General features: G+C 46.0%; 1 protein-coding gene across 2 annotated transcripts in view; it reads right to left on the bottom strand.

The window, feature by feature from the left end:
- The window catches only part of TTC27 (tetratricopeptide repeat domain 27), a 1,731,040-nt gene that overhangs the window by 76,227 nt on the left and 1,628,337 nt on the right, over positions 1-26,476 (bottom strand). For both annotated transcript variants that reach the window (XM_078648753.1, XM_078648752.1), the window contains exon 18: positions 25,125-25,236. In XM_078648753.1, the coding sequence (XP_078504879.1) occupies positions 25,125-25,236 (112 nt within the window). The remainder of the gene's footprint in view (positions 1-25,124; positions 25,237-26,476) is intronic.

The raw sequence follows: 26,476 nt of genomic DNA, 5'->3' as shown, positions 1-26,476 counted from the left end.
GGCAGCAGAGGCTCCTGTGGGCACGACTGCGGTTTAAATACTTCGGTGAGGATGTTAGGTTTCACCTTAGCGAAGGGGAGCTCAAGGCGCAAGGCCTTGGCAGCCCTCATCAGGACCACCGAATAGGCAGCCCCCGCCTCCGACGCCACAGGGGAAGGCGAGACAAACCCAGGGTTGGGCGACTCGTCCAGACCACTGGCCTCACCTAAGTCACCTACCCAGTCCACGTCATACTGGCAGGCTCGTGACAAAGGGTCCTCAGACCCCTCCCAACCCTCTCCATATTCGTCCTCATCGCCATAGGACGAGTCGACGATGTAAACCGGCTCCTCGGAGCCAATGGGCCCCAACGGCGCCGGTCCGACTCCGCGTCAGGAGTCAGAGAGGGATCGGGGGTGGCGCCGCGCGGCGCCGGGGACCCGACGCCGGCCGGAACCGACGGCGGAGTCACGGCGCCGCGCGGAGGCGGCACCACGGGTTGCCCCAATGGAATCGGCGCCGGGGAGGCCGGAGGACCAGCCGGCGACGACCCTGAAGGGCCCAGCGGCGCCGGGGCCGGAGCCGCCGGCGGCGCCAAGGCCGGAGCACTCGGCGGCGTCAGGGCAGGTGCACCCGAACCGCTCGGGCTCCCAGACGGGACCGACGGGCCCGCAGGCGCCGTAGGCCCCACCGGAGGAGACATCGCCCTCATAGCCATGAGGAACGCCTCAATCTCCTCGCGCGACGCGCCTTCCCCAGGGACCGACGGGTATGGGGCAGACGGCGTCGGCGACCCACGCGGGGCCGCGGCCACCCGAACCCCCGGCCGCATCACGCGGGCGTCGGGGGGAGTCGGGGGTACGATGATGACGCCCCGACCTCTTGTGACGCTTACCTGATGAACCGGAGGAATGGTGGCGACTCCCGGAGCGCTCATGGCGGCTCCGCGATCGCTCCCTCGACCTCCGACCGGACCGGGACCGCTCTCGACGCGGGGCCGACACTCGGAGTTCGAGCAGCTTGCGGGACCGCTCCCGTCTAGCTTTACCTGTCAAGGCCCGGCAGTCGACGCAAGACTCGACGTCGTGGTCCGCGCCCAGACACCGGAGGCAGAGTCGATGGTGGTCGGTGACCGACATCATTCGGTCGCACCCGTCGCAACTCTTAAACCCGGGCATCCTACCGGCACCTTGAAGAAGAGTGAAAGTTAACCAAACTAGGTCAAAAGACCGGAGTACTGCTCTTCGGATCTGCGCTAACTGGCGCGGAAAAAAGAAGAACTGACGTCAGCGCGCGGAGGCGGCGTCTATATACTCCAGCGACGTCATCACGGCGCACGACGCCGACGACGCGGAGCCGCAGGGGACGCCTGCAGACGACGCCTACCGACGCGCAGGGGTACTGCTACGCAAAAGTTTCCGGATCCAGACTGACGCCTGGGGATATTCTAAGGTAAGGAATCTAATACTAACCTGTTTCTTTCAGATAATATGGGCACCATACCTGGGTGTTCTTTTTAATGCCATATTAAAGGGCATGGACCCACCGGATACCTGGCGTGGTGCAGACATAGTCCCTATCCAGAAAAAAGGCTGTCCCCTTGTGCCGTCAAACTACAGGCCTATCAGTTTGATAGATATTACCCAAAAACTGATGGGACGGATCCTTCTAGATAGAGTCCAGAGTTGGATTGAGGAAAATGAGATCTTGAGCCCTCTTCAGGCCGGCTTTAGGACGAGTATCTCGTCTTTGGACCAGATATTTAGACTCCAGGACTTGTATTGGAAAACGGTGAGTGTGGAGGGTGGCAGCCTCTACCTCATCTTTATTGACCTGCGGTCAGCATTTGATCTGGTCCCGAGGAATAAGCTGTGGAGGGTACTGCTCGACTTAGGCCTACCAACTTATCTATTGGATGTGCTAATTAGGCTCCACACTGATACTTATGCACAAGTTAGGTGCGGGAAGCACGAAGAACTGACAGCCCGCTTTCCGGTGAAAAAGGGGGTGCGCCAAGGGTGTGTCCTGGCCCCTACCTTATTCTGTTTATATATAAATGGGCTTATAGACCACCTGCTTGGAGTCAAGGATACCGATGCCCCGAGGTTGGTCACAGGCAGGTGCCTGCATTGATGTTTGCGGACGACACTTTGTTGCTGTCCAAAACATCAACGGGCATCCAACGAACTCTGGACGGCTTCGCTGATTTTTGTGTTTCGAGAGGTCTAGAGATAAATTTAGCTAAGACTAAATTTATTATTTTTAATCCTCCTAGGCAGACTCGTCCAAACCCACTCCTGGATGGAATTCCATTGGAGTGAGTAAAGACCTTTGAGTACCTAGGTATTACCCTTACGGAACACTTTGATTGGGATACCCAGTTAGCAAAGGCCGCACTTAGATTAACCCAAGTGGCGGGTGGGATTTTGAAAGTGCACAGAGTATCTGAATTTAAGCCAGCTGCCACTGTTATGGAAATTTACAAATTACAGGCTAGAGCGGCCTCTATGTACGGGGCGGAACTTTGGGGACATCACAGGCCATCCAACCTCATGAAGACAGAAAACACGCTTATGAGGAACTTACTGGGTCTTCCATTGAGCACACCACTAGTGCCCGTCCGTATGAACCTAGGGCTATTTCCGATTGAGGAGGAAGTAGCAGTACGGCCACTGACGTATTGGAGAAGATTATGGTCAGTGCCTGAACTAGCTTCCTACAAAAAAGAATTCTGTGAGGTTTGGGCTGTATTAGGAACAAAGAAAACCCCGTGGCTAACACACATTAAGGTAATTAGCTCCAGGATTGGCCTACCTGAGTTCTGGGAAATCCCTGAAGTAATCTGCCCAGCATTAGCCAGGGTTGATTTGGTTTGTCACTTTAGGCAATATAATCTATTGTCTCTGCATGCGGCCTCCACTGCTGGAAGACTAACAACTGAGTTTCTTCAAGTAAAAGTAGACTATAAACCGGAGGATTTTTTAGACTTGATCTATCCTCCACTGGCGAGAAAACTCTACATTCAATTCAGGATTGGTAGTCTTCCGCTCAGGGCATTTACCAGTAGATGGAATAGTATCAAGAATACTGAGTGCCCAGCATGCAAACATAACTTTGAAGATGAAATCCATGTCCTTTTTTTCTGCCCGGCGTATCGGGCCACACGGAAGTGTTGGCTGATACCAATCTGCAGAAACCTAGGTTTTAGACAGTGTGCTCAAGCTTTCAGAGTCTTAAAGTATGACACCCCCCCATTATCTTTGCTGTTTCTCGTTTTCTAAATAGTATGTGGTATAGACGTAGGAAATTTCTTGAATGATTTAACTGTTAACAGGAATACTTGCACAAAAATGTAATGAATTTCTTCGATAATTAGTCATTGTTTAATTAATTTTTTATGATGTGTTGGATTATGTCTTAGTTTTAACCTTGTGAATAATCTGCACATATATGATGTGGACAGAATTTTTATTGTACATATGCTATTTAATTTTTTTTTTTATTTATGTCATGTATATATTTTATTTGCACTTTAATGGTACGCTGCTACCGAAATAAAGTTATCGAATAAACGTATGTTATCTACCTATCTGTTATCTATCTATCTACAAACCCAAACTGAAAATGCCATATTGTTCAGGACCAGCTCTTCGGAAACGTGCCAACAATGAGTAATACCTGCCTGTTGGTATGTCTGTCTGACTATCTATCATCTGTATGTTATCTATCTAGATATCTGTCAATTTATCTATCTATTATCAGTATGTTATCTATCTATCTGTTATTTGTCTATTTATCTATCTATTATTATCTGTGTGTAATCTATCTATCTGTTATCTAGCTATAAACCCAAACTGAAAATGCCATATTGTTCAGGACCAGCTCTTCGGAAACGTGCTAACAATGAGCAATATCCATCTATCTATCTATCTATCTATCTACTTACCTACCTATCGATCTACCCATCTATCCATCTGTTATCTATCTATCATCTGTATGTTATCTACCTAGCTATCTGTCTATCTATCTATTATCTGTATGTTATCTATCTAGCTATCTGTTATCTATCTAGAAACCAAAACTGAAAATGCCATATTGTTGAGGACCAGCTCTTCCGAAACGCACTAACAATGAGCAATATCTATCTATCTATCTATCTATCTATCTATCTATCTATCTACCCGTATTGTCTGTCTATATTTAGATAATCAGATCCTTTCTCAGATTCCCAGTGGGGCGCCCTAGTTTTCCTAAAAGAGTCATGAGGTTTATTTGGTTGCATGCTTTAAATATGGTTTAATCAAACATGGCGACCACTATGAAAAAGACTGTAAATTCTGCCGAAACGGGTCTCTCCTCCATTTCAGGTGCATGGAAACATTAATGTAATAAAACATTAAAAAAACAACTCCTCCAGAGACTGCTTTCCTTTGCAAAAACTTCCGGCAGAAAGAGTTAGTGTGTATGCAAAAAATGGAAGTAGGGAACTCAAGGTATTTTCCATGATTTAGGTGGAGAGCAGCTCCTTTATATATAAAACTTTACAACGCCGCCGACACTCAATCTGCTCACCTCAAATGTCTGTTTGTGGAGCAGAGTTTTTAATCATAGTGCCATCGTCATCAAGCTCAAACAGTGACAAAGTGTTCGCCATTTTTAGGATTAGCTAGTGCCATCCACACCGAGCTGAAAAATGGCAAAAACCTTTTACCACTCCAGGCACAGTATTAGAACTTCGGATTGGTGAAATCCAAGCCACCTGGAATGGCTGTAAGCAGTCCGTGACACATGTTTCGCTCTTAGAGCTAGTCAGAGAGACATAGCTCTATCCAGTCACAAGGCAACACCTAGTAGAAGGCAAAGCAATATGCTTTCAGGTTTAGAGACTGCATAAATTATGCAAAAGAGGAAGGAGTGAACACTGGGTAGTGCCAAAGTTTTAGTCAGAGAGCAGCTCCTTCATATTGAACAATTTAGTGTCAGAAAGGTGACGAAATCCTTCTGTCTGGACACAGCTATGTCTCTCTGGTGAACTCTGTGTTCAGCTGGCGCATAGATCTCAGGCTGTACATAATAGGGGCTTGTGCACCTAAGGGGGCTTTGGTGCCTGCAGAGAGTGGGTTTTATGCATAGTCAGTACACTCAGTGCAGACTGTGTGTAAAAGAGATTTGCCCACCTAATGGGGGCTTGGGTCTCTGGAGTGAGGGGCCTCTATGCACAGTCTGCACGCTGAGCGCAGACTGTGCATAGTGGGGGGCCTGGCCCTCTAGAGGGAGTGAGCACTACACACAGTCTTCCTACTGAGCCCTGACTATGCATAGTACAGGCTTGCCCATCTAATGAGGCTTATATGTCTGAAGAGAGTGAGCTCTACGCACATTTTGTATACTGAGCACAAACATGGTGTAGTAGGGGCTTGTCAACCTAATAGGGCTTGGGTCTCTACAGGAAGTGGGTTCAATGCACGATCTGAGCACTAAGGGCAGACTGGCCACAGCATTTATGAAACTGCTGCGGCCAGCTAGCAGGGACTTGCTACCTAATGGAGCTTGGGTCTCTGGGAGGAGTGGGCTCTACGCACAGTCAGCACACTGAGTGCATACTGTGCATAGTATGAGCTTGCACACCTAATAGCATTTAGATGTCTGGAGGGAATGGGCTCTACACACTGAGAGCAAACGCTCATAGTTGGGGCTTCAGTCTCTGGTGGAAGGGGGCTCTATGCACAGTCTCCGCACTAAGTGCTGACTGTGCGTTGTAGGGGCTCACCCACCTACTAGCGCTTGCAGGACCGGAGGGAGTGAGCTCTATGCATAGTTTGCGCACTGTCCAGTCGGAGTGAGCTCTATGCACAGTTTGCGCCCTGTTTACAGACTGTGTGTACAAGGGTCTTGTCCACCCTATGGGGTTTAGGATTCTAGAGGCAGGGGCTCTACACACATTCAGTGCTGACTGCTGTTGTAAGGGCTTGCACATCTAATAGCGCTTGCAGGTATGGAGGGAGTGGGCTCTATGCACAGTTTGCATACTGTGTACAGGCTGTGTGTAATTGGGTCTTGTCCACCTTATGGGGCGTAGGATTCTAGAGGCAGTGGGCTCTATGCACAGTCTATGCACTCAGTGCTGACTGTAAGCAGTAGGGGCTTGCCATATAATAACACTTTCATGTCTTGCGGGAGTGGGCTCTACACATGGTCTGCACACTGAGCGCCAACTGTACGTAATAGAGGCTTGCACAACTAATGGGGATTACATTTCTGGAGTGAGTGGGGTCTACGCATCACCTGCATACTGACACAGACTGTCCATAGTAATGGCTGGTCATGTAAATGGACTTCATAGTGTGTTGGGAGTGGACTTTTTGGAAAGAGCTTTACACAGTCCAAAGGCTGTGCTTAATTTTTTTTTCTTTCGGGGGGGGGCTCTCCTGATCCCACAAGACGGCGGCAATCCCAAAATAGTTTTTTCTACCTTGACAAAAGAGATAAACCGTTTGGGATCCTGCCCACACACATGATCCAGGGGGTCCCTACTCTGCCCCTTCCATTTGTTTTCATTTTAATTTTCCAGACAAATGGACTAAGTCCTAATGTCCTGCAATGGTGAGGTCAACATTTATGACACTATTGGAGCCAGCTTCCCAGCTGACTCGGGGAGTCAGAAACAATGGAGGGGAAATCAGGGCCCGTTTTTGACACTAAAAGGAGCAAGCTGTGTTGATTTCTGCCACCGCTGGGGAGGACTGCATCTCCGGAGCACCTTTGCTAGCTACCTGGCATAAAAACACGTTGAGTCCCTGCGGCACACAAGGCCAGACTGGCCATAGCGGGCAACATGCATTTCCCCAGTGGGCTGCCAGTTTTGGGGGCCAATTTTGTTACAAGGCCATTTTTGCAGCATAGCTGCAATATCGCCAGCTGTAACAAAATCGACAGAAGCCGGCCCTGGTAAACAGCTCGGCCGCACCCCTAAACCCCTGGGGGGCTGGCCAAGCACTTTGCCAGGGCCAGGTTTGGGTCCCAGTCCAGCCCTGGTGGCACGGGACGCGCCCAGGCACAGCGCGGGCCAAGGGCAGGCACGTTCACGCCTGTCATCACCCGGAAGAAACAACTGGTCTTCAGCTATCCTGTACCCCTTCATCAGTGAGATGATAAAACGGAAAGCGAAATCTACTGAACCAGGGGGTGAAATTAATAACAGATTAGACTCTTTCTTATTGAGGGCGGCATACATGCTCTCTAAAGAAATAGAGATAACAGAGCAGCATATGGTAGGATCTGCCCCGGACAGTCAGTCTTCTCAACTCATTATGTAATGCCTAGTACTTTGCCCTTGCCTGTTACTATCATAGATTATCACACTGAAGGCAGTCCAGTGGTAGAACCCCCGGCTAAAAGGAAAAGGGTGAAAAAACCATCTACAATAAAGACTGTGAAACCTTCGGAAAGTACTGTCAGGTTATATGTGTAGATACTCATTTGTCACCAGGTCTGAGCGTTTCATCGCCGACGGTTGATGGTTTATGTCAGAAACTAGAAAAAACGTTCTGACTTCTACTCCAACCGCTTTTTACCAGGCTGTCCAAAATAGAGGATATTTTGACTTTGTTGTGCAATAGTCCTCTTATTACCAGTTTGGGTGGGGACTGGGGTGGAGGGGGTATAAGCTCAAGTCTGATCAACAGGGGCTACCATCGGCCTGCTCGACTTTTCTACAGCCCCCACTGTATTATCCCAGGAGCCTGCACCACTATCCTCAAGATTATCCAGACTATCTTTTGGTATTGTCCCTAACCCGTCCAGTGAGAAAACCTATAACCCTATGATTGGCGCTGGACAGAGGTCTCCTTCATTGGTCTCGAGGCCCTTAAAAACTCATCCCGTTGTAGCTTTAGAGCAGTCTCGAATGGGGGGGGGGGGGAGGGATAATGGTATTGCCCCAGTTGCAAATAGTGGTTGCTTAGGTGGGCAGGGACCTGGTAATTATGGTGGAGGGCTTGTAAATCATTAAGGAGCAGCCAAACAAACAAAGAGCAAGTTTAGATCTCCCTCTGGCAGCGTGTCCCTTCATTATCATTCTAGCCAATACATAGGAATTAAAACGTGATCAAAAGGAATCCACTGAGCAGCTAATGCATAAGATTCTACATCAGATCTTCACATTTTCGCTTTGATTTATACTAACACCTCATTATCACTAGAAGAGTGAACTGGGTGGGAGCTGGGCCAAACGTTATAGGAGGGGACTGCATTGTTACAAATTTTGATAATTAGCGTTTAGTAGGTGACCTGCTGAGATTGTCAAGTACCCCATCTTTTGATTCTGAGATTTACGCCCTTCCGTTGGGCTTTTTTTATAAACCAAATAGGCCATTCTCAACCGTACACCCCAAGGAGAAATTTACTCTTTACCCCCACCTCCCTTCTAATACATCTTCCCCAAATAAGTGCTCCTGTACCCCTTAGCAACAGATTTGCCTTACTGGGAGGTTTGGCGGAATGTGATTGACTTGTTGAGCCATCTGTAACACTGCCTAAAGAAAAAGACATGGCTCTTCTGTCCCCTACTACTCATGCAAAAGTGTGAGTGCAGGACGGCACTCATCCCTTGTGCCAGGGTCTAGATTATCTGGGAAATGTCCTGGAACACGTAATAGCAATCTCATGGAACATAGCGGGATATAATTAAAAAAAAGAATAACACTGACTGGTTGACCTTGGTGACCCAATATGACCTATTGTGTTTCCCGGAAACCTGGGGAATTGATCAGATACATTGAAATAGGTATGGATTATTTCAGACCGCCGCAATACGTTCGATTGCTGGGCCGCTCTAGAAAAGGAATAGTAACATGACTTTCTAATACACTTAGCTTAAATGGTAACAACATTTTTAAATACATCACCATATTACCATATTCTCTTCTATGAGCTTAATAAAGGTAGGAACTGGATCCTCATAAACTTTTATAATAATAACTTTGAAGGTAATTAGGCAAGTATCCTAGATCCTTTGGAAAAAGACATTGCCAATCTGGTGATAGCCCACTACAATCCCTGTGATATTGTCTGGATGGGCGAATTTAAAGCCCATACCTGTAATAGGGGTAACTCTTCTGCATGCGGGCTAACCGATGCTGATGGGGATCCCTTCCCTCATTTTTGTCACAACGACTATGGCAACGCCCTCAATAGGTTACTAATATCTAATAGCCTTGTGATAATAAACTCATTTGATACTATAACTGGTCAATTAGATTTCACGTTTTCCACTCATTCCTATTACTCAACAATTGACTATATATATTTTGGTCTCAGAAAACATTAGAACATACTTCACTTATATCAAGACCAATTTCAATGCTTTCAGTGATCATGCTGAAATGATCTATTATATACCATTAGGACAAACACAAAAACTCTGTGGTAACTTAGTCGCGAAACCTGTGATTGCAAGAAAAAATGGGGTTGCATTAAAATGAGAAAAAGTGTATACTGTGAAGTTTATCAGGAGAATTGTAGACAAAATGGCACCAGAGATAATAATTTTCTAAGACCCAAATATAAAAATAATGATATACCATTAGCCTTTGAGCGGATCCTATTGGAAATAAAAAATAATCTGTTTTGTTCTATTTCCAGTGGGAATCGCAAGGAGGTCTCCTGGTTTGACGATGATTGTGTAAAAGCACTGAAAAATCTCCATGTTGCCCTGAAGTCAAAGCCTAGAGACCCAAACCTAGTGAAGTTACTGCGGCAAACATATAAAAAAGCGAGGTCAGTGTTGGAGGGTTTTAATGTCCAGAGGTGGCTTGACCATCCCCACCATGCCCAGTCAACCAGGAGTAGCACATACACCCCCCCCCGGAATCCCTGTGTATAGGCCTAGGCCAAGGCCCACTGCCTCAAGGTACTTTTTACGATATAATCTACTGGGCCCGATGCTCATTTAAATATATTTCTTTTTGTGCACAACACAGCGATACAGCTTAGGCTACCACAGAACCACAGAAACTTTCCACAGTTACAAGTGCAGGCGCTTCACACCCACACACGGGGGCCCAGCTGCTACGCCCTTGACATTTCACCAGTATTGTTCGCTTCATTTTTTATATATGCAATGTTCCAAGCCTCGCAGATGAGACCGCAGCAGCGCCCTGTGATGGCAACGCCTGCCTTTAAGTTCCGGTCTCACATGTATTTTTGGAGACAGGTACGCTTCGTATATCCTTTGTTTATGTTCTGGGGTCAGGCACAATAGACCACCCGCCCAAACTCTTGACATCCTGGCCTGCCACTTCGAGGTTCTCAGAACCTTAGCACCGACACTGTAGGCGTGTGGTCATGCTGTAGGCATGCGGTCAAGCACCTGCGCCATTACCTACGTCAGTGCGGTCTGACCATTTTTATTAGAATAGGTATAATAGGCCCGACACTCCACCTTGAGGTAGGACACTTCGACGAGTGCTCTGCACAGCGTTGTCCTCTCAGCCGGTCATTCTTATCTGACTTGGGACTTCACGCCTATCTCTCAGGTTGTAACTCCCAATCCAGACAACCCTTTTGCTTTTTAGCTCTCTCTCTCTCTCTGACTAGTCACAGTATTTTCATCTCCACCCATTTCCTTGCATTTTTAAGGCCTCTTAGAATATAGATACATATCTATATTAAATGTTTATTTTTACTTTAAAATGGTTTGCCTCTAGGCACTAGAACTTCATTGTGTGTTTGTACCTTTTTTTGATTCTGTGGCTGGTTCCAATTGCGCCATTTTCCAATTGTTCATTGTTCACGCCTGTTTAATTCAAGTCTGTTTTATAACCTTTCTAGCATTATAGCAATAATCGTGTGGCTTTAACCCTGACGGAGTGAAGTCAGGCTCCTTAATGGCTTTTTGCTTAGATAGAGACATGAGATGCAGTTATCGGTGTGTTTTTAACTTAGAAATAAAAGTGTCACTTCAACATGACTCTTCGGTGTCTCACATCTTTCTTCCTTGGTTCTCAGTGAAGCGGTACTTTGGCAGCTCGTGACCACAGGTGACAACTAATCAAAGGGCTTCAGATCTCCCTTTGTCAGGAGCCCTGAAGGAGGAGATGTAGGAGAAGCTACAAAGAGCAGCAGTACTAAATAGTAGTTGGGGTTTCTAGTCTTTAATCAATGCTCCTTTTTTAAGAGGGGAAAAAGTGATGTCTTTAGATACCCAAGCAGATGAGGATGCATGGGTAGCACACTTTGAAGGACTGTTTGGGAAGCCGGAGGAGGCAACTGATTCATTGCCAGCATTGCTGCTGTGTAGTTATGGAGATAGTTTATCTTTCAGTTCAGAAGAAATAAAGCATGCTCCTAATCAGTTTAATAGATGGAAGGAACCTGGACCTGATGGGGTCCCAATTGACTTATTTTTAGATAATCAAGATTTGTGGACCCCACTACTTACAAATGTTTTTAATTCAATTGTGCAAACAGGTGTTCCGGGTTCCTGGAGAAAGACGGTTATAATACCTATTCATAAAAAAGGGGATAAGGCAGTTCCAAAAGATTATAGGCCTATATCCCTACTGGACTCCACAGCTAAACGAATGGGCCGGATATTTTTAAATAGACTGGAGGAATGGGCTCAGGAAAAGAGTATAATAATCCCAACCTAATATGGCTTTAGAAAAGGAAATGGGACAATGCCTTAATTTAAATGTAATATTAGCAAAATATACTGCGGATAAGCATGGCCATTTATTTATGGCCATTATGGATTTGTCTTCAACCTTCGATTGCGTAGTTCACTCTAAGCTATAGGTAATAATAGAGGCTATGGGAATTGAGACTCAGATAATTAATTTTATTTGTGATATGTATTCCGCCGCTACGACCTGCGTCCGATATGGGAAGAAAGAAGAATGCACAAGACACTTTAGAATTACCCAGGGCGTGAGCCTTTGGTGCGTTCTCACCCACTTTTTATTTGCCTTATATACCAACGCTGTCCAGTCATCTCTGGTAGAGTCTACTACAGATCACCCCCTCATTAAATTATCTCCTGTCCCGAAACTCCTCTATGCAGAGGATGTAGTGCTCCTGGCACCGAATTGGTAATGCACTGCAGCGACTCAGAGGAGTTTGCAAAATTTATGACTGTTAGAACTGGGATTTTCTGGTAGGCTAAGGCAGACGCCAAAGCCAGGCAGAAACCACCATTCTAGTCAGGGCAAGGGAGTCACACGCCAAGATAACCCCTGCTCACCCCCTTGGTAGCTTGGCACGAGCAGACAGGCTTATCCCGGAGGCAATGTGTAAAGCATTTGCGCAAGCACACAACAGCAACAACATCCTAGGCACACCACAAAAGGAACTCCAAACAAGGTTATATAAAAATAACTTTTGTATTGTCAAAACACATCAGATAGTAATCACACATGTACATTGTGCCAACTGGCACGGGCAATATTCACAAGGGATTATTTACAGGACAGGGCCACACGGGCCACTGTCAGAATCAGCACTTAGCAGAAATAGAAATACTGTTAGAAATAGCACTTTGTAGATCATAGAATAATAAGAAGTTTCACACATGATGCATAGAACATTCAGAGGTGTAAGGGAAGGAAACACATGATGCATAAACATACATTCAGCGGTGTAAGGACAAGGCAAATGATGCATCAAAACACATTCAGAGGTGCAGGGAAGGAAAACACATGATGCCTAAAACATTCAGAGGTGCAAGAAAACACAATTGCGCATAACATCCCCTTAGGCAATTACTATCATAAACATAGCAAAATCACATTGCGCAGAAATCACATTAGGGCCTTGCGCCCTACCCACATACCAGCCCCCTGGCCAACTGCCATCTCAAGAAGGGGTCAAAAAAGCCCTGTGTACAGAATGTCAGGGCGCGCTGCCATGCAGCGCCAGTCAGGGGTGCGCCACCGGCGCAAAACCTAAACGTTGCAGGTGCCCACTACTTGCTGGGCACCTGGGAACAATCACAGGGCCTAAACGTTGCAGCTGGCACTAAGTGTTGGGCAGCTGTAGAAGGCCTGGCACCACTGTGCCATCTCTGTCCCACACAGGGACTCTCTCTCCAATTGCGCCTAAACGGTGCAGCTGCCCACTAATTGCTGGGCAGCTGGAGACAAAACTGCGACAGGGCCCTCACTGGCCCTTGAACAGAACTGCGCCAAAATGTAGGAGCCCACACAGGCTCTGGGCAATCAACTGCACCCCAGGAGCCCACTGGCCCCTTACACAATCATAGGTGCCCCCAAACGTTGGAGCTCTCAGGCTCTGGCCACCAAAATGCGGCTTGGGCTCTCACTAGCCTTCTGTAAACAAATGCCCCTAACGTGGGAGCCACACGGGGCCCTTGAAATAGACTTGCCCCCTCTGTGCACCGAAACACCCAATGACACTTTGAGCCTCACCGGCTCTAATGACCCAACGGCCCCCGTGAGCCTCGCAGGTTCTAAGAAGAATGCCCGAGCCTCGCCGGCTCTAACAAGAATGGTGTCCGAGAGCCTCATGGCTCTAAAGAAACAAGTGCCCCCTATGCGCATGGGAGTCCCGCTATGGCAAGGGACTCCTACGCTGTGCCTCGCTCTCGTGCCCCCCCTCCGCCTGGCAGCTCCACTCACCGGACTGCTCGGGGGGACGCTGGCTGCCTCTCTGGATTTCCGGAGCTCCTCTCGGGCTCCGGGGCTCTTCTCTGGGTGCGGGGCTCCCCCTCGGTCACGGGCCCACAGTGTCCCTGAGCGCTGGGCCAATCACAGCGCGGCCCCTCAGTCGGGCCTCCGGCCTCGGGCCAACCACTGCGCGGCTTTCCAGGACGAGCCTCCCGCAGCCCGCCAATGACAGCGCGGCGCCTCGGGAAAGCTCCTCTCCGGCGGCCATCATTAAAAACGTCTCGGCCGCCGCGGTGAAACAAAGGGGCAAAATGAGGGTTGGGCACCCTCGAGAATAAAAATAAAAGCGCTACTAAGCGCTTGGGGGCAAAGTAAAGCGCTCCCAGCGCTATAAGTAAAATACAGCGCTCTCAAGTGCTAAAGACAAAATAAAGCGCTTCCTGCCCAAAATAAGGCGCTAGGGGGGCTGCTCAAGGTCCTGGCATCATTAACAGCCAGAAAAAAGAAGTCCCAGCAGTCCTGGAAGAGTAAAGATGGAGCAACACAGCACCCCTAAGGAAAATCCTCCAGCATCCAGGGGTAGGACATCCAGGGGCTGGGCAGGGCCTAGGGAGGCAAGCCTTCCCCTGGGCCCAAGCAGCAGCACGCCCCTGGCAGGATTCAAGTCAGAAACAAGAACGTTTTGTAAGGGGACACAGCCCCTTTTTATACAGCAAAAACCTTTGTCTAAAGGTGCAGGGTGGGGGAGAAACCAGTCGCAGCTGGTTTTGGAGTACTTTGTTTTCCCCAGCCACCCTTTCCATTCACTAGTCAGGACAGGGTCCTCAGTCGCACCACAGGGGGTGGAGCCAGCATTGTGTGGGGAAAGCCCAGCCCTATTCAGGACCCAATCACGTGCCAGCAGACTCACTGCACACGCTCACCCATGTCTAGAAGTGGCACTTCCACACTAGACACATTCATGCCACATGCATCATTTTGCAGCATTCAATCTCACGAGTTCGCACATACCAAACTCGACCCTGCACTCCCCACACATCAGGAACTCCCATGGTCACACATATTCCCCATGCATTCCTATGGGAGGGCAGGTCACTCACCACACATACACAGAGAGCTCACACACTTTACACTGTACCACAGTGAAAAAGTGCGCAGAGGCCTAAATCACCAACACCAGGTCACAGAAACAGGCTAGGAAAAAGCTAAAAGTTTCGGTGTGAACCTGCCATAAAAGGGCCAGGTCCAACAATGACTAATTTGGATATAAAGATAAATCATACTAAGTCTTTTGTTTGTGTAGCAGGTTCATGGCCGCAGAAACAACCTAGAATGTATATTGAAGGGCTAAATTGAGAGGTTGTTGATTCCTTTAACTATTTAGGGATTATGTTTGATAGGAAAAATACCTAGCAAAATAAGGTGATTCATAGATTAAATTTAATGGAAAAAAATATTGGAGGTCTTAATAAAAAAGATCTATGAGGCAAATACACTATCTGTTGCCTCTTATGGAGGTTTGTCTATTAGCCCATCTTGCTGAGAAGAGATATGATTCTAAATCTAACTTGAGCACAGTCAGGCAATACCACACAGGACCCAGTATAAATAATATTACATTCTCTTATTTAACATTTGTTACAAACCTCCAACACAGATATATATTATTGAGATTATGCTTAAAATCTATTCCTCTAATGCTAGATTATCCATCTAAAACGTATGCCATTGATGTTCTCCATTTTTGTCCTTGTGATATGCGATCTCCTCAGAATGATCTACATTTTGTATTTTTTTTGTAAGTTGTATGTTAATGAAAGAAACAGGAATATACTTCCCCTTATGCAAAAATGTAATTTTAGACAATGCCACCCAGCCCTATATTACCTCCAGTCATTACCGGATCCTTTGGTATGTTTCTGCTTGGCTTCGTTGTATTTATCTCCTTTAAAGAGGAGGAGATTATTTCTTTAACCTGATTTCCATGACGTAATCAAACGGGCTATTCCGCTCAAAACCTGTGCATATATGTATGAAGTATTGATTTTAGATCATGATTGTTTTATATATCATTATTTTTATCTCTCTCTTTTTTAAATGATCTATTATGCTTGTAGAATACGTTTTATGTCGGTATGGTATCTGCAAAATAAAGGTATTTTGACTAACTGACTGGCAGCCAGCCAATCAGAGCATGAGCTTCCAAAGGACCATTTCGCTAGAGGCTGCCGGGAAAATAAACACTCTCTGCCCATCAGAAAGCTCAATTTTTTGAATTTGTGGTCCAGCTGGGTCCACTGGCAATATAACTATACATTTTGAGCCTTAATTTTCGAAAAGCCATTGAAAATATTTACACCAAATCACAAAAGCACACTTTTAGGTTTAAGATCCAGCTTTCTGTCAAACTTGATGGAATTCTGCCCCTATGGAAATTGCATGGGGAAAAGTGTTTTGGGAACTCTCTATTTTCTCGGTGCCCACTTCAAAAATCGCCCCAAAACTTTTCAGGTAGGGGCCGAAGTGGGCGACCACCTTTTTGCAAGTTTTGTGAACATTTGTCAAATGGCTCCAAAGATATTAGCAGAACTGACCTAACTATAACTACACAGTGACGACTGCCACTATGTAATATATATATATATATATATATATATATATATATATATATACCCTTGGCCCCCGCAAAAACCACTCCACCCGCCTAACATACGACGCAGCCACCCTCTCTGCTCTCAACACCAGCCGAGTCCCCAACTGCCACCAAGCCGCCCCAGGACGCACCCATGGACCCTTCACCTGCCAATCCTGCAAGTTCTGCTGCATCAAGAACCAATCTACAACCACAAACGCCAAACAGAGCTCAAACAACAACCACCTGAAGTGCATCCTGCTCAACACTCGCTCAGTCCACTGACACGCCATCGAACTATGGAACCTACTCGACACCACAACACCGGACATCGCCTTTCTTACAGAAACCTGGATGAACGCCTCATTAGCACCCGACATCGCCATAGCCATCCCGGACGGTTACAAGATCATCCGTAGGGACCGCATCAACCAAACAGGAGGAGGCATCGCCATCGTCCACAAGAACACCATCCGCATCACGACCAGCTTCGACAACGCCCTCTCAGCCGCCGAACACCTTCACTTCCAGATACACACCGACCCCAAGACCACACTTAGAGGCACCCTCATCTACAGACCACCAGGACCCCGCACACAATTCTGCGAAGACATCACTGACTTCATCAGCCCACACGCCCTCCCCTCCGAGGACTACATTCTCCTAGGGGACTTCAACTTCCACTTGGAAAAGAACAACGATAGCAACACCACCACCCTTCTGGACAACCTCGCCAATCTCGGACTCAAACAACTGGTAAACACCCCCACCCACTACGCCGGACACACGCTCGACCCAATCTTCTCCTCCAGCAAGCAGATCTCCTTTAATCACGCATCAGGACTCCACTGGACGTACCACAGCTGCGTCCACTTCAACTTCAGAAAGACCACGACCCACCACCACACACAACACATCCCCCGCAGAAACTGGAACAAAATTACAACCGACCAGCTCACCTCATCGCTAAACCAAAACCCTCCCGCCAGATCATCGGACCCAAATGAAGCAGCCATCAATCTCGCACAATGGATCACCCACTGTGCTGACGAATTGGCACCCTTGAAAAAACATCACAACAAGCCAGGAAGCAAAAAAGCCTCCTGGTTCAATGATGACCTTAAGAACTCCAAAAAGAACTGCCGCACCCTGGAGAAAGCCTGGCGAAGAAACCCAACCACAGACAACATGACCGCCCTCAAGAACGCCACTCGCAAACACCACCAGCTGATCCGATCCACCAAGAAATCAGCATTCAAGGATCGACTCGACAACAATGCCCACAACAGCAAGGAACTCTTCAGCATCGTTAAAGAGCTTACCAATCCCAACGCCGACACCAACGACATCACTCCCTCTCAAGACCTCTGCGACTCTCTAGCCTCGTTCTTCCACAGCAAGATCGCTGACATACACAACAGCTTCGGCGACCAGCCCACTCCCTCTACCACCGAACTGAAGCCCACCACCACCCTTTGCGCATGGAACCCGATCAGCACTGAAGACACCATCCGCTTGATGAACTCCATCCACTCCGGATCACCAACCGACCCATGCCCTCACCACATCTTCAACAAGGCCGACTCCATCATCGCACCCCAACTCCGGAATATCATCAACTGCTCCCTCAACACCGCTACCTTCCCAGAAAGCTGGAAACATGCCGAACTCAGTGCCCTCCTGAAGAAACCTACAGCAGACCCCAATGAACTTAAGAACTACCGCCCCATCTCGCTCCTCCCATTCCCTGCCAAATTCATAGATTAGACCGTCAATAGTCAACTCGCTGCCTTCCTCGAGTCTAACGGCTCCCTCGACCCCTCACAGTCTGGCTTCCGAGCCAAACACAGCACGGAGACCGCCCTCATCGCAGCCACAGACGACATCCGAACACTGCTCGACAACGGGGAAACAGCTGCCCTCATCCTCCTGGACCTCTCCGTAGCGTTTGACACAGTCTGTCATAGCACCCTTGTACAACGCCTTAGCAACGTCGGGATACAAGAAAAAGCATTGGATTGGATCATCTCGTTCCTTGCCGGAAGAACCCAGAGAGTCCGCCTCCCCCCCTTCAGTTCAGAGGCCACCGAAGTCATCTGCGGCGTACCACAAGGATCATCGCTCAGCCCCACCCTCTTCAACGTCTACATGAGCCCCCTCGCATCCATCGCACGCCAGCACAACCTCAACATCATCTCCTACGCTGACGACACACAGCTGATCCTCTCCCTCACCAAAGACCCAAATACTGCCAAAACCAACCTACATGAAGGAATGAAAGACGTAGCCGAATGGATGAAGAACAGACGCCTAAAACTGAATTCTGGCAAGACGGAAGTCCTCATGCTAGGATCATCCCCCTCTGCATGGGACGACTCATGGAGGCCACCGGCCCTAGGCAGCGCACCAAAACCAACGGACCATGCTCGCAACCTGGGATTCATTCTAGACTCCTCCCTCTCGATGACCAGACAAGTCAACGCCGTCTCATCATCATGCTTTAACACCTTACGCATGCTCCGAAAGATCTTCCGATGGATCCCCACCGATACAAGAAAGTCGGTCACCCATGCACTTGTCACAAGCCGACTGGACTACGGAAACACCCTCTACGCCGGAACCACAGCCAAATTACAGAAAAAACTCCAACGCATTCAGAACGCCTCCGCGCGACTCATCCTAGACATACCCCGCCACAATCACATATCCGGTCACCTGAGAGACCTTCACTGGCTCCCCGTCAACAAGAGAATAACGTTCCGCCTTCTCACCCACGCACACAAGGCCCTCTACGACCTAGGACCCAGATACCTCAACACGCGCCTCACCTTTTACACCCCCACCCGCCAACTACGTTCGTCCAATCAAGCCCTCGCCGCTATTCCACGCATCCGAAGAACCACCATGGGAGGAAGATCATTCTCCTACTTAGCGGCCAAAACCTGGAATTCTCTCCTCACCCACCTCCGCCTTACACAGAACCACCTTTCCTTCAGAAAACAACTCAAAACTGCGATCCCCCCTCCCTCAAGCGCCTTGAGACCCTCTGGGTGAGTAGTGCGCTATACAAATGTTGACTTGACTTGACATATATATATATATATATATATATATATATATATATATATATGTATATACACACACTTATATGTGTGTGTATATGTACACACACACATAATACATGTGTGTGTATTTGTTTGGTGCAGAAGACCAATTTTTTGGGGGGAGTCAGCTGCCGAATGCTGGGGTAACCAAATACCAAGATTGCCTAGTCTTGCTTCCATCTCGCTCTTCTTTCTCCTATCATATACTATATACTTCCTGCCTCTTTGTGTCATTCTGTAGTTTTGTATCCTTAGTGTATTCCTTTGTTTTGCCATTGTTCTCTTCTTCATCCTTCCTCCCTTTTACTCTTTTGCTCTGGGTCAAAATTTGATGATGAAAAAACTCCGGGTCCCAAAAAACCTGCACCAATTAAGCTCCTCGAAGCAGACATAATGACACTGATAATAATGAGATGGGGCTTCTCACACTGGAAAAGGCCAGTCCTTCAATTAATGGCATACACATCAGCCTGCATGCTTCTCTTATAATAATAGTGAGATTGCTTGTCATTGGTAATTTATTTCTTCGGACATTCTCAATATTTTATATGTGTTCTTGTATAAATATACATGAAGTAACATTAGTGGTAGCTGAATGTCACCTTGAGGCACTGCAGAAGTTGTGCATTGGAGAATGAGTCCCCAGTGATCAAACTATGCAGCTACTGCAAGACTTCCATACAACAGGGAGGAGGTCAGGCATGATAGAAGTTCTTGCATGTCCAGTCCATCAAATTCAAGTGTGGGCCTTTATAGAAGCAGAAACTGTTTCAAAGTTAAACAAATATGATGTAGGGAAGAAAAGACACAGCACATCGAGCTCTGGTGTCAACAAGCAGTGTTAGCTGCCTTATCATTGATAAAGAAAGCAGCTTTGTTATTCAAATCTATAAATAAATATGCTGCAGCATGACTGCGGGTCTTCTAAAAAGAATGGGAACTTGAAAATATGTACTCCTCTACCTCCCTCCCCCAACAGGCCTGGAGAGGGGTAGATCAGCTTTTCTGTCACAGAGCATAGCACCTTTAAAAAAGAATAAAAATGTTTGCTTTTGGGTGTATAGACCAATAAGGGTCTCAGGAGTGGTGGAGCCAGTACTTAATTTGTACTGGTTTTTGCTGGTGCTCGGCATCAGCACTTGATTCTGAACTGCACAACTCATTTTTGACAGTTCACCACATTGTGGCAGTGTCTGTCTTTGAGAGGAGCATCTCAGCAGAGTGTTTAACAATTCAAGATACTTTTTTTATTAATAATTGTATTGGCATTTATAAGTCATATCACACTTTTGATATCTTCCAGAAAACAAGTGCCAATGTGATAAATCCCCCCTTTATATGCCATAGTAACCTTAAAACGTCCCCCCTCCACCCTCACGCCCTTCCCTTCCTCCGTATCCTTGAGTCGAAGTTAGTCCAGTCCTATAATATCTAGGGGGTGTCTATCATTCGTTTGTTTATTTTTTATCTTTTTTGCCTATCTCCTTTCTATATATAAACTCTAGAGCACCACTCGTCTCTTTCCATTACACCCTTCCAGTTGTCTCAGGCATTGGGGGGGGGGGGGAGCTCTCAGATCTTTTATCATAGCCGTCCATGCACTAAGGTCGTCTTCAAATTTGTCATCTCTCCGGATCTGCTTCATGCGGACCTTCTTCGCGGTTGCCCACTCGCACACATCTTTTGTTCATACCTCAACTCTGGGGGGTGTAGGGCGCTACCATGCTATGGCACTTTGTCGTTTTTCTAACACAAGCCCCAAAAGTACGAACTTTTGGCTCAGTTTCTTATTTTAGGGAGTAGGTAACAACCCTAGAAACACTGTGCGGACCTCCCTGGGCACCTCCCATCCTGTGGTGCCTTTTATTATCCTTATTATTTTTTCCCAAGTTGCAGTTAAATCTGGGCACGTCCACACCATGTGTATAAAATCTGCCTCAAGTTCTTTACAGCGGGGTGTTCACTGGAGAAGTCTGTCTATATTTTGGTTAGTGTTTTGGGGTGATGTAGGTCTGATGTACATAGTTTGAATCAATTTAAACCGTTCATTCGAACTTACTTTCCTAACTCCCTCGTCTATTCCTACCCAATCCTGCTTGGTCAGGGGATCTCCCACCATTTCTTCCCCCCTTTCTTGCAGAGGAAGGACCGCACTGAGGAGGTCGTCCCGGATTGCCCGGTATAAGACAGAGATAAATCTACCTCCCTGTGCCAGATAAATCTACCTCCCTGGGCCATATACAGCATTACTTGCAACATTTTGGTGGTAGGGGGTTCTTCTGGAAAGATGGCTATACCTCCAGAGCCACCTGAGCAATCTTTTCATACTGCAAAAATTGCCCTCTACCCAATTCAAAGGCGGTTTCTGTGGTTTCCTGAGTTATAAATTGACCACTGGCATATATGACCCCCATTGTTAAGCAGCCTCATTCTTTCCATCTCCTACCGACAAAGAGTCTGCTGTTTTACAGAAGGCCTCTATTGCCCTTAGCGGCATGTCCGGGGCGTAAGGCACACGCGCATTACCTTTCTGATTGTGGTCTCCCACAGTTCCGCTACATATAACAATTCAATATACTTAAACAAAATAATAATACCAACACGTCCAGGGCGTTCTTATAGCTTTAGGTGTCCTGAAATAGTCCAAACTGTCACATTTGTGGGCATGTGATGATTAGCAGATATCATCGGTAGCGAAATTTGACATTTGCAGTGCCCTCCTGAGCAATATATTTGGTACAGACCTTTTTTAGTTTAAACAATTTAAGCACTAAATAAAGGGTATTAAATAGCTGCTTGAAACATGAGGCAAGTTAAGGGTTGGTATGATAGGGAGAAGCTGCATCTTTTCTCCTCACCAAATAATTGTATTAATTACAGACAATTTGAAACTGACTTCACTAAGAGATTAAAAAGGGGTTTCCTATGGTTCACTAGAGGGTAAAGGTACTTTAACCGATGACTGATGTAAACGCTGTAAAGGTGCCTACATAACTAAAAGGTAAGGTGCCTCTAACTCTGCAGTAAAGTAAGCCCCGCAGTTAATATTCAACGTGTAAGAAATTGGATTATTAAGTGGGAAGGTGACTACCCACCTCAATAAATAATCACAAGCCTTGATAGAGTGAACCACTGAATTCACTAAATAAACCTAAGCTGAACCCCCTGGTAGCAATGGCACAGAGCAGACAAGCTTAATTTCCATATAGTATTTCAGCAGTACCAAACAGTGGTAAAGTTAAAGTGCAAACAATAAAAATCCTAAACCGATTCAGAAAGGGAATACAACTTAATGAAAAAAAATGACAAAAAGTTGATTGAGGAAAACCGGAAACATGAATTTTGAATTTTTACATAGAAATAGTGCCAAAACCACGAAGCACCAGTGATAGACAATGGCAGCAGTAAACTGGGACCTACGTGCAGTTTGAGGCTGGCTACGATGGAGAGCGGCTTGGATACACCAATGAAGTTCACAATGGTCAAAGACTTTACCTTCTGAGAAATTCCTTCAAGTCCCAATTCACCACAGAAGTACACTTTTAAGGACTTGAGGGAAGGCACTTAGAGAATCACAAGGTGCCATGGCACAGGTCAACAACAGGTTTCTGTCGAGGTCCAGTCGCCACTGGTCAGAAGGGCAGTTTTGCGGAAAAAAGCCTCTTGAACTAGTTGTCTAGGAGTATTCTGAAGTGGGTTCCTGGAGTAGTCATATTTATGGGTTTTCCAGCAACCAGGCAGTGGACCCATACAAATTGTTTTGGCACCCTATTTCCCTTTCTTTCAAGTGCCATAAGTAAACTCAGCAGACCTGTTAACCGCATGCGCGCTAGCGGTTTTCCCGCTGTGCACTGCGTTTTGCAAATTACCGCGTTACATGACGAGCTCAGCTCGTCATCAGTGCACGGCAGGTTACGCTCATGACGAGCTGAGCTCGTCATCAGCCCCGAAGGGGTTAAGCAGGTTTTGACACCAAAGCAAGATTTGACACTGTAATATCTAACAGGATACTCATCTACCTCACCCTGCATATACCGGAGGATCAGAGTAGGCATAGCTACCTCAATTCAAAGAGGCTTTATTCGAGTATTTCTCATAAAAGCACTGTACATACAAAAGTTTAAAACGCATTAAATGGTTGCCTCGATCAAGTAAAAACAAATACTTTACATGAAAAGCATAAAAATACATATACTATAAAATGACAAACTACATCAAGTAGATTCAGTAAAACCATCCCAAAGTAAACAGTTACTCGACTAGCGCTTTATGCCTAATAGACCAAGCCCACCCCAGGAATTTCGCTACTGCTATGGCCAGTGGCAAACAAGAACTAGTGCAAATGATTCTCAAAGCTACGCTGCCACTGTTGGTACCTACGTTTTTACATACTGGTCTTAACCAAATTCGCCTAGGGACAGCATAGGCTTGACATGAAAATAGAAAGTGCCCATTCTTTACAGATCCACAAGTGGGGCAGGAAGTATTAGATGAACCCTTCCACCTGCCAGTTAGGGACCTGAGCGGAAGAGCACCTATCCTCAATTGGAATAGAAGCTTCCTATCCCATGGCTTAGTTATATTGTCCCAATAAAGTTCTTGGTCGGGAGAGCTTTTGACTTAGGCATAGCTACCTATTCAAGCTAACCTATAATTTGCTCTTGGGATTAATTTCACAACCTCTTCACAGCTATTCAAATGCTAATAAGTGGCCGGAGAACTTTGAAAGCAAATGCAAATTAGCCTCCAGGAACTTAAGGCAGGGAAAATGGTGATTTCAAAAAGTTACTTTTCATTAATATTTATCTGATTTCACCATGAATTGGAACTATATTAACTGCTAAAAATGGCTGCTTGATTATTTTTCAACCTAGTCCTAGTCCCGAAATACAGTATTAGGATTTGTAATCTTTGCTCTGGATTTGCACATGGGACAGCTAGGCTAGCTACAATGAAAAACAGCTTTTAGGATGCATGTCATTGCCAGGGCATATTAATATGACATTTCTAAATATGCAACTTTTAAAGCCCTATCAGCAACCTCCAACCTATTTACCAGTCCGAAATCCAATGCATCAGAAGGGGAAACAGATATGTGGACATAGAATACCAAAATTACAGATCAAGTTTTGATTGGTCTGCCATCATGGTTCTCAGAGTCATTTAAAAACATGAACACGATTATCTTCCCCAATCTCTGGTATATATAACTTCTTCACTAGTCAAGACATTCCGTGCATTCTATTCTGTCTATCCATTCTTCCTCCTTAGTATCTAGCTATTGCTACACCACTGTTTTATAGTGCGAATCATTCAGCCCTTCTTCACTGACTGCAACTTCAGATGCTGGTTAAGAGCGTGAAAGTAATCAAAATACATACAAGTAATTAATTCTACATTTTAATTTGAGAAAAAGTAAAATGTCCACCTACATTAAGGAATAGTACATTTTAAACATAGCATAATGTTAATAAGGTCAATTGGCCAATCCATCTATATTTTCAGTACCCTAAAATACTTTGGTGACATTGAGTATATGAGAACTCAAACCTATTAGCGAATGTGATACTGGGTGAGCCCACGATTTTTAACACCCTCCACAAAAAACAGCATTGTACCCATCTATAATGTCATTTCCTGTGGTGTAATATATTGAGATATTTTCACTGAACAAAATAATAACTGCATAAAAACATTATGCACCAAACGGTTTTCCTGTTTGCCATTGCCCCATACAAATGTCGCCATACCTGTATAAACAAAATGAAATATTAAATTATTAGTTACCATGAGAAAGCTCCAATGCTCCTTTTATAACTTCCTTGAAAGAAGCAATGTCTGTTTCCCAGCCACTCCTCTGTGTATCACATTTATGTGCCTTGGTAAGATACTGCAGGGCCTGCAAAGGAATAGTACATAAACATTGACAATGCATTGGTAGCAACTTGAAAATAAATCTTAAACTAGTGCAAGAATACAGGCAAACAATGTGAAATCATAAAGACCTGCGAAAAGTCTTCCAAACCAGCAATGGTTATTACAGAAATACTTTAACTGGAAGAATATTGAAATGGAGAGACATTAAAAACATTTTGAGGAGCTTGCACATACATCTATTTTTACTCTACACATGCTCCTTTAATTTACCCACATATTGTGCTCCTTTAGTTGGTTTCAGGTGACAAAATGCCTTTGGGCTTTAGCAAGGAAGCTACCTCTTTCCTTAGCACGTGCTTACTATGCTCCTATGTTCACCTTATAGTCTTAAAAATGTTTTGTGGTTTGACCAGGAAGTGGTGTCTTCCATTAGCCTCATCGTTGCTGCTTCTAGATGGTTTATAATGTCTTCAGGTAATACGGTTTAACAAGGAAGCTCTGTCTTTCTGGGATCACATCACTGTAGCTCCTTGATGGACCTTATAGTGTCCAGATAATATTGTTTTAACCTGAGAGTTATGTCTTCCTTTGGTTCCTTCTTTGGCACCCCTGTGTGACCATATACTCTTCAGATGATACTTATCTGACTGGAAAGCTGGATATTTCTTTGGTTCAAACGTCAGTGTTCCTGGATGGACCTAGGGTTCAGGTGAGCAATTTTCTTGCTAATATGTACAGTTCTGCTGAGTAGAGGCCTTCCATTAGGAGAGCTAGGCCAGGCTCTTCTAAAGGAAAGAGTGGACTGGTTCTCCATAAATGCACCTTTGCTACTCCGGGCTAGAAATGAAAGGCATTCAGGGCCCCTTCTTATCATACGGGGATGTTGAATCTTATTTTTGCATACACCTCCTGGCAAACCTTTCAGACCTCAAGTGCATCCTCATGCATTTGCATGCCCAGTTCTGCTGTTAGAAATTTTTAACATTTGGCTAATTCTGCAAGAGCATGTTGAACACATTCTGGTCCAAGTCTCAGAGATCTTGCATGCACACTTGCATCCCAATTAAATGCCAACCTCAGATGCCCAACCCTTCTCATCTCTGTCCCACAAGATCTTTCAGTGACTCTCTCTCATCATTTGCAATATTCAAACATCCTTATTTTCCTGACGCTCAGATCTTACCCATCACACTTCTACTTTAGCACTGCAAATAAACACCAGTTCCTTAGGTTTCTCCCAGCACTGTAGCCACACCCTTGAT

Source organism: Lissotriton helveticus, chromosome 6 (assembly GCF_964261635.1).
Source record: "Lissotriton helveticus chromosome 6, aLisHel1.1, whole genome shotgun sequence".
NCBI lineage: Eukaryota > Metazoa > Chordata > Amphibia > Caudata > Salamandridae > Lissotriton > Lissotriton helveticus.
The sequence above is the reverse complement of the archived record's forward strand: the minus strand, read 5'-3'. Positions and strand labels throughout refer to the sequence as shown.